The sequence below is a fragment of the Felis catus genome, chromosome D3 (genome assembly GCF_018350175.1).
Source record: "Felis catus isolate Fca126 chromosome D3, F.catus_Fca126_mat1.0, whole genome shotgun sequence".
Lineage (NCBI taxonomy): Eukaryota > Metazoa > Chordata > Mammalia > Carnivora > Felidae > Felis > Felis catus.
In genome coordinates this window covers 53158056-53171347 of record NC_058379.1, presented here as the reverse complement: position 1 = coordinate 53171347, position 13292 = coordinate 53158056, and the positions used below count along the sequence as shown (strand labels likewise).

At 35.1% G+C, this 13292-nt stretch overlaps 2 protein-coding genes across 3 annotated transcripts in view; one reads left to right on the top strand and one right to left on the bottom strand.

Moving 5' to 3' along the window:
- DSG3 (desmoglein 3) overlaps positions 1–10349 on the bottom strand; it is a 31472-nt gene extending 21123 nt beyond the window's left edge. Inside the window, exon 1 of the mRNA XM_045042020.1 lies at positions 10219–10349. Coding sequence (XP_044897955.1) covers positions 10219–10266 — 48 coding nt within the window. The 5' untranslated portion in view covers positions 10267–10349. The remainder of the gene's footprint in view (positions 1–10218) is intronic.
- The window catches only part of DSC1 (desmocollin 1), a 346452-nt gene that overhangs the window by 30441 nt on the left and 302719 nt on the right, over positions 1–13292 (top strand). The gene's annotated exons all lie outside the window — the stretch shown is intronic.

Here is a 13292-nt window from a genome sequence, read left to right as displayed (position 1 = left end):
GATAGAATGACGTCAGGCAGGCTAGGGTCTTTACATTTTCAAGAACGTATGAAAACCTCATTTGTGTTTTGTTCTATCTTATTTTCTACCCGGAATGCATTTTTAAAAAATGTGAGTATAGTTGATGTGCAATGTTATATTAGTTTCAGGTGTGCGACTTACGATTTGACAAGTTTATACATTATGCTGTGTTCACCGCAAGTGTAGCTACCATCTGTACTGTTACATTGCTTTTACAACATCACTGACTATTCCTTATGCTGTGCCTTTTATTCCTGTGACTTATTCATTCCATACCTGGAAGCCTGTATCTCCCACTTCCCTTCATTCATTTTGCTCAACCCCCACCACTCTCCTCTCTGGCAATTATCAGTTTGTTCTCTGTATTGACAGCTCCGATTCTGCTTTTTGTTTGTTTATTCTTTTCTCTTTTTGAGTCTGCTTATGAGTGGAGTCATATGGTATTGGGCTTTCTCAGTCTGACTTGTTTCACTGAGCATAATACTCTCTAGGTGCATCCATGTTGTCTCAGATGACATGATCTCATGTTTTTATGGCTGCATGGTATTCCACTACATCTTCCTTCTCCATTCGTCTATTGATGGACACTTAGGTTGCTTCCATATTACGGCTGTTATAAATGATGCGGAAATAAACATAGGGATGCATATATCTTTGTGACTTAGTGTTTTTGTTTTCTTTTGGTAAATACCTAATAGTGGAGTTATTGGATCACATGATAATTCTATTTTTAATTTTTTGAGGAACCTCCATACTGTTTTCCATAGAGGCTGTACCAATTTCAATTCCCAACAATAGTGTACAAAGGTTTCGTTCCCCACATCCTTGCCAAAACTTTTTATTTCTTGTCACTTTAATTTTAACTATTCTCACTGGTGTAAAGTGACATCTCCCCTTTACCCACTTTAATATTACTAATCCTTTAAGATCAATTCAAGTTCCAACAATCTCCATGAAACTGTCCTTACTGATGTCTTGTTTCTGAGTTTTTTCAACACATATTTTGTACCATGCAGTTTAATCCATAAGGATTTGCCATGATTTACTATTTCTTATTGTTTTGGGTGCATTATGATGTTAAGCCAAGAGAATTGTAAACTTTCCAATGCTCCTATGTTTATTTTTTTCTCACAATTGTTATAATACCTTTCCCTCAGCAGATATTTAACAAGTATTTGCTGACCCGCTGATTATCTTATGTGAAAAGAATCTGGTAGGGAAAATATTGTGAAAAATAAGTAAGAAGAAAAAGAATTAGAGTAATATTAGTAGTTAAGGTTTATTATGGATTTTGTGTCAGTTGCTATTTATAGATCTTTATCATCTCACTTAATTCTTAGAGTAGCCATCTGATGGAGACACTATTCTTATAGTCTATCTTATGGATGAAGAAATGGAGACAGGAGACAATGAGTACTCACCTCCCCCAACAGCCCTGGCAGAGTCAGGATGTGAGCCTCTGCAGCCTGACTCTGAAGTGTGTAGATCATCACTACACTAGATTTTAACCAAACTTGGCATAAATAAATAGAAAGACTGGTGGTGGAAAGAAAGTTATAGGATAGTCAATTTAGATTTCTTCCTGGTAGAGGCTGAGGTTACTCCTGAAACAATGTAGATTTATTGTATTGTTGATTTTGGAAAGTTATAATAAAGAGGCAGGTTGAACTCTGAACCAAAGAAGTAACCATATCAGACATAGGATGCCAGGACCCTTCCATTCTAAAAATTTCACTGAAATCCTTATTTGAAAGGGTATGCAAATTGTTGTGAAAAGGGACTGTTACATATGGTTATAATAGGCCTCAAAATGATTTTACAGTTTTGCTTCTTTTTCTGAAACACTATCATGAGTTACTTGGGAGAGGGGACCCAATTACTGTTGTAATTGCCCTAATTTCTCAGCTCATTAAGACGACTCAGCCACATGTGAGGGGAGGGTTGGGCCAGGCACACTTCCCTTTACAGGAAAACTGGAAAGAGTCATCCAGAAAATATGAATCATGTTTGCACTAGCCTCATAGAGAATGATTCTTCTCATAGACATCAAGGCATAATTTCTGTTTTCCTGGGAAGCAAAGGAAGTACAAACTAAAAACAATGGAAAATGAACATTGTAGACAGTTGTTTCTTATTTGTTCAATCTTTTCACTGAATCAGAGCCTTTAGAAGTTATTCACTCAAACCTTCACTCTTTCTCATTCTCTTATTGAAAGTCAGGCCACCAAGAATGTTCTCTAATTTTAGGGAATTTTGTGAAATCTGATAGTATTTGTGCTTTTAGGAATATGAGGTAGTTAGTAAAAACCACTTCTGAATATTGTAATGTTTCTTAAATATTTAGAAATATAATCATAGCCTTATATTACTTAGAATAGTGCTTTATTTTAGATAATTAATATGCATATTAGTTACTTAGTTGTTTTAGTTACTTCAATATAACTATTTTGAGTATTTAATAAATATTTCAGTAGTTTTCTGACAATATAAATCAACTAAGTTGTCTTTTCTGGTGGCTTTGATTGGAAAGATAAATGTGGAGAAAGCACTACTTACCTTGAGAATTCCTATACTTTTTTTTTCCTTCCTCTGGTTTCCTGGTTATTTTGATGATTGTATTTTATTTTATTTTATTCTTTTTTATTTTATTATTTTATTTTGAGAGAGAGAGAGACTGTGTACATGATTGTGTGCGAGGGGGGAAGGGGCAGAGCGAGAGGGAGAGAAAGAATCCTAAGCAGGTTCTGGCTCTGTCCCACAATGGTGAGATCCTGACCTGGGCAGAAATCAAGAGTCGGACACTTAACTGACTGAGACACCCAGGCACCCTGATAATTTTAGTTATATGATTTTTAAAGCATTAATATGGCCTAAATACTTTGGTATAGATAAAAACTAGAAATACTTTGCTGAAAGAAAATCATATTATTAAATTAATAAAATAGCATACGGAATAAAGTAATTTGATATCCATATACCCTATTTGTTAATTAAATGTATATAATTATATCATTAAGGTTACTATTGAATATAATAGGTACACAATAAATATGTTTTGAGAATATGGGTGACTAGTTTTTAAAAAGGCATTTATAATAACAACTGTTATTTACTGAGTGGCCAAGAATTTGTTTAGAGTTACGTCAAACTTTAGTGTGGGGAGGGATAGACTGTTAGACTGCGCATTGGATCCAGGGAGTTAGTGCTAGCTGACCTAGGGTAGCTCTCTTTCACCTCTAGAATGGGATAAGAGTGGATCACATCCACTCCCTTCTGGGAAATTTGTAAAGTGAATTAAGTGATTCAAAGAAATTATTGTAAGTTTTAAACATGGATTTTTAAATTGATTAATTATGTTTGGAAAACAATATATAGGCTGATGATATTATTCTTGTAATTGGTTAGATACAATATACAATGATTATTAATGAGTTTAATCATAGAGGTCATTCAATACATGTTTGATTAATAAATTTCCTGTAAATAAAAAATGAGTGATTTGTCCCTTATGATATCTCATAGCATATATATGGGTATGTAGTCTCTCTAGATACATATACATATATATATATATGTGTGTGTGTGTGTCTGTATATATATATATATATATATATATATATATATATACAGACACACACTGTTTAAAATTAAAATTTAAAACTCCCAAAACATACTAATAAATTTTGTATGTATCAGGACAATTTCTTAATTGAACAAAAATGGTATATATTTAATATTTAGAAATTACTATTTAATTTTGAACAATTCAATTTTCAATAACTGATTAAAAGAGTAAACTCAATTAATTTAGAAAGTTAAGCCGTGTATCATGATAGAAATGCTAAGAAAAACATATACTAGATATTCTCAACAAATTGGATATTCTCAAATGCTTAATATAAATACAGTTAAGTGTAGTAATATGAAATTGGACACCAGATCTTGAATCCCTGAATTAAAATCCTAGTCTCACCATTTACCAGTTGTATAACTTGGGAATATTACTCAATCTTTCAATTTCCTCATCTGTAAAATAGGGATAATAATTCTAGTTACCTTATAGGTTTGTTGTGAAGATTAAATGAACTAATAGGTTGAAAGCACATAGATGAGTGCTAGCCCACAGGAAGTGCTTAAGAAGTGTTAATCACTTCAGTCACCAAACTTCAAAAAAAAAAAAAAAAAAGGTGTAAAGGGTCCACTTTAATATGAAGTGACCTTATATTATTATTATTCACATCAGGTCACATAAAAACTTTCTCTTTCTTGAGCATCAGAAAGAGTCAAGAACCAGTGTTCCACTGTACAGTTGTGTAAATTGCTCCTTGCACAACTTCAGGGGGTACTGTTCACATTGTAGTTTACCTCCTGGGGTTGTGCAGTGTATAGCCTAGCCAACTGTGCAGGGGCCACGTAAGAAAAATGTGCATATTAGATGGATTCAATTATTCACAGTATAATTACAGATAGTAACGAATTGCCCATATAATTTTCTTATGATGAACTTCTCAAAACAAGCCCTTACCTTAGGCTATCAGATTGCCTCTTAACTGGAAAGGAAGAGCCAAAGGCTAGCAGATTTATGGGAAACCACATGGGGCATTAAGTGTTCTAGCTCCAAATGAAAACCAGTTTCAGGTATTAAGTAAGTGGGAGTGGTAATTGGTAGATGTAATTACATCTTTCCTGACATTTGCCCAAGTCAGGTAAGACTGGCCAGAATTGCTTGGCAAGGTTATTCTGATTTTAGAATCTTAACTTTTGGAGAGGTTCAGGAGGAAATTTATTTTCATATATTTATTAGCACTGGAAACTAGATTGTTTCATCAATCAAGAGAAGGAAAGATACCTCAAAGATTTTCCTCCTGCTAAAAACTTGGGCCATTTACATTTTTCATGGGCTAGAACAAATAATCCTAAAATTTCTGTGGAAACACAAAAGCCCCCAAATAGCCAAAGTGATCTCGAGAAAGAAGAACAAAGCTAGAGGATCACACTCCCTGATTTAAAGCTGTACTACGAACCTATAGTAATTAAAACAGTATGGTACTGGCATAAAAACAGACGCACAGATCAATCAAATGGAATAGAGCCCAGAAATAAACCCACACATATATGGTTCATTAATCTGTAATGAAGGAGGCAAAAATATATGATGTGGAAAAAAATAGTCTCTTTCGTAAATGGTGTGGGGAAAATTGGACAGCTACCTGCAAAAGAAAGAAACTGGACCATCAACTTACACCATTTGCAAAAATAAATTCAAATGGATTAAAGACTTGAATGTAAGAACTGAAACCACAAAACTCCTGGAAGAAAACATAGGCAGCGGGCTCTTTGATTTTGGTCTTAGCAATATTGTTTTGGAACAGTCTCCTCAGGCAAGGGCAACAAAAACAAGTGGGACTACATGAAACGAAAAAGCTTTTGCACAGTGAAGGAAACCAATGAAATGAAAAGTCAGCTTACTGAATGGAAGAAGATATTTGCAAATCATGTATATGATAAGTTAATATCCAAAACTCACACGCAAAAAACCTCTACAACTCACACAACTTAAGTATTTAAAAAACTCAATTAAGAAACAGGCAGAACGTTTGAGTAGATTTTTTTCTTCCAGAGAAGACTCTAGAGAGCCAACAGGCATGAAAAGATTCTCAGCCTCACTAGTCATCAGGGAAATGCATGCGATATTATGTCACACCTCACACACATCAGATTGGCTATAATCAAAAAGACAAAAAATGACAAGTTTGCAAGGATATGGGGAAAAGGAAACCCTCATGTTTGTGGGAATGTAAATTGGTATGGCCACTGTGGAAGACAGTATGGATAGTTCTCACAAAGTTAAAAATAGAACTACTGTATGATCCAGTGATTCCATTTCTGGATATTTATCTAAATAAAATGAAAAAATCGGCTTGAAGAGATATGTGAACCCTTATATACATCATAGCATTATTTACAATGGCCAAGATATAGACTCAACCTGAGTGTCCACCAATAGATGAATGGATAAAGAAGATGTGGGATAGATGATTAGATAGATAGATAGATAGATAGATAGATAGATAGATAGATAGATAGATAGAATGGAATATTACTCAGCCGTAAAAAGGAATGAAATCTTTGCAACAACACAGATGGACCTAGAAGGCATTATGCTAAGAGAAATAAGTCAGGCAGACAAATGCTATGCAATTTCACTAATATGTGGAATCTAAGCAGCAAAACAAATGAACAAACAAAATAAAAAAGAAACAGACTTATAGATACAGAAAATAAACTGCTGGTTACCAGAGGGAGGACGGGTTGGAGAATGAGTGAAATAGGTGAAGGATATTAAGAGGTACAGACTTCCAGTTATAAAATGAGTAAGTCATGGGAATGTAATGTACAACATAAGGAATATAATCAATGATACTGTAACAACTTTGTATGGTACCTAGACTCATCATGGGGATCATTTTGTAATGCACAAAATTACTGAATCATATGGGGTACACCTGAAGCTAATAGGATGTTGTGTGTCAATTAAACTTCAATAAAACATTTGGGCCATTTACTTACAATTCTTTTTCTAAAATTTTCCTTTTTGTTTGTTCTAGAGAAGAAGGTGGTTGAAGATAGTTCTGCTATACTTAGAACACATTTTAATGCAGAACTTGATATTTAAACTACTTTCTTTTTTTTCCAGAGCTAATACTACTAACTTCTTTAAAACTTTGTGCTTTAAAAATCTTTGGATTCCAAACACAGCTATTAATTTTGTAGTGAGTAAATTTTTATGTAATATAGTAGCATGAAATTAAACATCTTATTGTCCAGATGCTAATAGAAGTGTTATATGACAAACTGCGATGCAGATTTTGTGGACAGTGGTCTCCTTTGAAGACAGACATTATTTTTAAAAGGTTAAATCTCTGAAAATAAGTGTTTTTCAATCACAGACTTTCCCCCAAAGTGTTTATTTTGTATTGTGTGAAATGGATCCAATATGCACAGGAAACTGATAACTATTACATTTTTCTTTGACTACGGGCAGGCGTTCTCCATGCTTTTGTCTCTCAAGTAATTAATCTAGAAGACTGAACAGTTGAAATTTTGAGTAATGCTCCCAGTTTGAAAATGCTGTTTTCTCCTACCCACTATTATACAAATTTAGGATATAGTTTGATAGGATCTTTCACTCAACAAAGGACTGTTTCTTGACTGATTAAAACTGGTGGTGGTGGTTATGTAAAATAGTAAGGTAGAATTTTAACAAGTTATCAAAAATCACCTGTATTATTAATGTAAACATTACAAGTGATTCGAGTCCTACAAAGCACTTTATATTTTCCAGAGCACTTGTTTGCAAATGTTTCTTTCTGCTTTATTCTTACTATGGCAGGGGGCTGTGATTATTGTCATTTGACAGTTGAGGAAACAAGGCCTGGAGTGAGTCAGTTGTACAGGTGTAGACTGAAGTCTGTGACTTTGCTGTCATATCTCACTTCTCTAGCCAACCCTTATATGGTCATAGGGTGGTGGAATTAATTCAACACCTCCAAATATGTCTTCCAGCTTTCAGACCTCACCCTTCAACAACAAAAGATGCACATTCCCACTCCATAATGCTTTTAAAAACACTGGATTTTTTTTCCTTTCACCACACTATTTCGAAACTTGGGGTGGCTCCCCAGTTCTAAAAGGACTCTATTAGTTTTCACAGAGTGAGCTTTTCAGTCTGACCCTCATCTACCTTTCCAACTCATGCCCAACACAAACGGTCATTCTAGCCAAACCAGTGTGTCCATTGCCTCTAGGTAAATGCCGTAATCACTCTTTCCTTTGCTCATGCTAGTCTGACAACTGAAGAAATCCCCCTTGACCTATCTATACTAATCAAAAAACAGCCAAATCTCACCTAGTCTGTGGAGCCTTGATTGCCGACCTCACTTTTGACCGATACTGAATTCCACTAACAGCATTAATAATAGATAAGCGCTGTCCAATAGAAATATAATAAGAACCACCAATGTGAGCCAAATATATAGTTTTAAATGTTCTAATACTGATATATTTAAAAAGCCTAAAAAGGTGAAATGAATTTTGACAACATATCTTTTATCCAATAATCCAAAATACTATCATTTTAATAGTAACATAAAAATTGACATTTTACATTCTTTTTTTTTTTATACGAAGTCTTCAAAATATGGTGTATATTCTCAATTCAGACCAACCACATTTTAAGTGGTTAATAGTCACAGATGGGCTGTGGCTGCCATATTGGACAGAGCAGGTCTATGAAGTAATAATGTTGTTATTTTTAATTAATTAATTATTTATTTTATTTTAGAGAAGGAGAGAGAGCTCACACGAGTGGAGGAGAGGGGCAGAGGGAGAGAGAGAGAGAATCCCAAGCAGACTCTACACCCAGAGTGGAGCCTGGCATGGAGCGCGATCCCACAATCCTGGGATCGTGACCCAAGCTGAAATCAAAATTTGGATGCTCAGCTGAGTGAGCCATCCAGGAGCCCCTATATTGTAGTTTAAATAGCTTGTGTGTGTGTGTGTGTGTGTGTGTGTGTGTGTATGAAATTTTTTGGAGGGGAAGAAAATGTCTTCCATTTCATAGTTTCCTTATGACTAGCATTATAGAGGCACTGTGGGAGGTTATAGTTTAGAGAGGCCTCATTAACTTTTCATTCATCCATTTTTCAAACAACTGTGTGCCCACTGTAAGAGAGACATTATATAGTGGGAGTTCGGGATAGAAAGATGAATGAAACAGCCCTTAGTATAAGGATCTTATTGGTCACTCTAGAATCAGAGGGATACTTGAGAATGGTCTATGTCAAAACGGGGAAAAGAGCTTGCTTAAGCTTTTGCTGCTCTAGTTCTGTGTCCTTATGACACCTTTTGACACCCCCTGCCGCCTTTCCCATAGCTTTCTGAGTTGGTCATTGGTGTAGACATGTGCATTTTCAGGCCACTTGCAGTTTAGTCCAGAAATGACCATCTGGAAAGGTGGGAAAGTCATACAATTGTCTCATTACTCTTTACAACATTCTTGGGTCAAATAAACTCATTAGATAACCAAAACTATTAGTTACACTGTTATAATAAAAATAGACCCTAACAGAAGGAAGGATACCTATTTTCCGCTTGGGCATTGTGAGAGGGAAGGCTTGGAAACTCTGGTTCACAGGGCAGCCAATTCTAATTTTAGACACCTCTAATTTTTAGAAAGTTCTTTCTTGAGCTCTATCTTCCTATAACTTCTTGAAGTCCAATTATCACCTCAATTTTTTAGATGAGGAGACGAGGGAAACTTATGCCCAGGCCAACTTGGTTTATTGTGAAGTGGGGAATTTGTATGAAGAATTTTAAAATACTCATTTATGGTGTATGTCACTATTTTGGTATCCTAATGTAACTGAAACAATTGGAGCTTTTTTTTTTCTTCACAGAAACAACATAGTTAAGGAACAAACTAGTCTGTAACATCCAGGCTAGTACTTTGCTCTTCAGATTCCACTTCTCTTTTAGATAACATTGTATAAATCTTTCTCAACCAACAAAAGTATTATTCTCCTGAAAAAAAAAGGCTTATAAAATGCTGTATGTTTTTGTCGCCCAAAGTTGGCATATTTTTTGCATGTAATGGCTAAACATAAACATTGTTTTCTTAATAACTCTTTCAACTTCTCTAGAGTCAAGCATTGCTTTGATTTTAATTCAACGGTCTGACTGTTTTAAAAACAAGTCAGGTATCAAGACCAGACATGTACAGTTCTTAGCCATATGCTTAAGAGATATGTAACCTTGGAAAACAGACCTGGTTCTCTTTCAAGTGTTTTAGTTTGTGTATTAGAAAGAGGAATAAAAGCATTACTTTGAAGAAAGTGAAAGTGTGGTAGAAAATAGATCTGAGATCCAGATTAATGAACTCATTAACTAAAGAAATGCTAAATGTCGACTTTCACATTCTATTTCTCTCTGGTTTATTTTCTATATAAAATACAACATCAAAATCCCACAAGAGGAGGAAATTGGTGATCTTTACGATTTCATTCTAAAGTGTTTATTTTTACTGCACTCTTTTTAGAATTTATAATAGGGGTTCGGCAATCAAATACTGTATTATCAAACAAGGAAGGAAACAGGGAAAGTGGCAATTATTTTGGGAAAAAAAAATAAAGGACTTACCGTTAACATGGCCAGAGCCCTTGATGTTCTGAAAAGGAGCCAAGTCATTGTCTCTGATTTCCCTGGTGGACAAATCCAAGGGAGCTGCTTCTTCAGTCCTTCCGACTGTCCGCATAGGATGTCTAAGAAAAGCTCTTTGGTCGCTTCTCTACTTTCTGGAATCTACAGCCGGCCTGTTATGCGGCTCCTCCCCACCCTAAACCAAGGATTGGTCTCACCAGAAATGCTTGCATCACTTTTGCTCCCAGGTAAAAACTTAGACACACCTCAATTCCCAAAGTAATGAAATCCTTTGTTGGAAGCTGAAAGAAAAGTTCACAGGCTAAAGACCAGGTTTAATAGGAAGGTCCCAGATGAATAATAAATTAATCATGGTGTGGAAATGCAAAAGCTAGGCCTGACTACACTGAAAAAGAATCTAGTTAGCTTTTATTCAGGGTTGCAATTAAAACTGAAAAGCAAAACAAAACATAGAAAAATCCCCTAAAACCTAACTTGTTGAAGAGCATTTATTTTTAGTCTGAGTATATGTGGGTAGTTTGAAAGTTCAGCAAAACGTGAGTGTTAAGTAATAATTTATATCATTGAAAGTAATACAAAGCCTAAGTAATAGTTAAGTAACTATTAATACAGGTTTTGGAAAACAATTAGTAATAATTGAAAAACATTCGAAAAAATATTAGAAGTAATTGAAAATAATTAGGAATAAAATGGGAGTAAACAGTTACATGGTGCCTTTGGATATTTGAAATATATAAATAATGCATTGCAAAATCAGATCCTTGATAATAATCAGATGACACCTTTCCTCTTGTATTCCTTTTCATTTATAAGTTTTTTAAAAGGTAGGTTTGTCTAGTGAAAGAGATGATCTTTGTGCAATTTTAATTACTCAAAAATTTCCTCCAGAGCAGTCAACCTGCTTACTGCTGTATTTTTATGCACTTCGAAATATTTGGACTCCAACCTAACTTAGGGAAAGGGGCAACCTACTAACACCACTTTAATTTGGTTATGACCCTAGAGTTAAAAACACTTTTAAACATTCCAGACAACTTAAAGAAAGGTTTGGTAGAAGAACAATTTTATCTTTGTAAGTATTTATGCATCAGGTTTTGGAGGCTTTTTAGTTTCAGGAAAATCACTTAATCAGAGTATTTTAGGCAGAAACAATTTTGTAGTCTAAAAGATGGGAAAAAAACCCACCTGGTGAGCAAGATATTCCATTTTTTTGTTTGTTTGTTTCTTTTCTTAATTGTGTTAAAATATGCATAACGAAATTTACTACTTTAAACCATTTTTAAAGCTGAGTGGCATTAAGTATACTCACATTATTTTGCAATCATTACCACCATCCATCTCCAGCAAAATGTTTTTGTAATAAAGTTTTTGTAAATAAAGTTTTATTGAAGAGTTGAGCAGAACCTTTGTAAATAACATTCTAAACTTTGAGAGAGAAAAGAAGACAACAATTAAAAAAATTTTTTTTTTTTAATATTTGTTCATTTTTGAGAGACAGAGACAGAACATGAGCAGGGAAGGGGCGGAGAGAGAGGGAGACACAGAATCTGAGTCAGGCTCCAGGCTCTGAGCTGTCAACACAGAGCCTGACGTGGGGCTTGAACTCACGAACTACGAGATCATGGCCTGAGCCGAAGTCGGACGCTTAACTGACTGAGCCACCGAGAAGAAGACAAAAATTTAATGAACTTTCAATTCTTTATTTCCCATAGTTTAATATCGTGTAATTCTTCAAAGTATTGGACTAAAGACAAAAGATTAAAAAGATGATATCACTGAAGTATGATATTCTTAGGCATACCCATAAGTGGCATTGAATCTAAATTCTAGATATGATTGCCTTTGTTCTGATTTACCTTTTCTACAACTCCAGTTCTCTGACAACTTTATTTTTTTAATTATTTTTAAATTTTTTAAAAAATGTTTATTTTTGAGAGAGAGAGAGACAGAGCATGAGTCGGGGAGGGGCAGAGAGAGAGGGAGACACAGAATCCAAAGCAGTCACCAGGCTCTTGAGCTGTCAGTACAGAGCCTGACGTGGGGCTTGAACCCACGGACCATGGGATCATGACCTGAGCTGAAGCCAGAGCTTAACCGACTGAGCCACCCAGGCGCCCCAACAATTTTAATTAATTAGGGCTTAAAAAATGATAATTGTCATTCATCTGAACACAGATAAGGAAGTATTTTACTTTTGTATTTTGAAATACCAATTATAGATTCTTGATCAGGTGGTATATAAAAGCTGTGGGCACCCTTGTAGAAAGTAAAATACCAGACTTGGCCTGTTGCAGGCTGGCTCCATCTACTTGTCCCAGTCAAGGAGGATTGTAGAAATCCACAACAAATCCATTGTGCACTCTAAAGGCAGTCAGCTCTCTCTCATCTTCTATATGCTCTTGATCATGCTTTAAGCCAACACTTCCTTTTGTTTGGAGGATTTGAGACCTCAGTAAGGTAATAAAATATTGTGTTGTTGGGGCCAGATTTGCATGGTGATTGGAAGGTAGTGGAGGTTACTTCAGCTAGGGAGTGTATTTGCACAATGTCTTTGGATTAAGCAGTATTTTCACTTGCCATTTCATTTGTTTGTGAAAAGGAAAGAAGGGAGGATTTTCCAGTGGTTTCTGTTGAGTGGTTATGTTATTATTCTCTGAATAATGTCTTTGGAAACCTAAGCTCAACTTGAAACTGGCTTTTACTCACGAAGCTGAAATAAAAATGAGGATCATAACAATAATGATCATAATCATTAAAAGGGAGCTTCATTGTATGTGTATGTTGCGATTCAATTGATGTGCCATGTTGAAAGTATAAAAGTTGGATGGTAGGACACATCACAGGTTAAGAAGCTAAAGAAACCATTCCTCAACTTGTTAAAAATTGAACCATGGCATAAGGAGTGAAGCAATAAGAATGAACATTTATTCAAGTGGGCAATGAATTCCAAGGTTTCCATGATGTTTCCATTGCTCATTAACTATAGCAGTTCTATTATTCACCAAGTAGAGAATGTTAATGAGACTTTGCCTTCACTGGCAGGCCTTCACTGG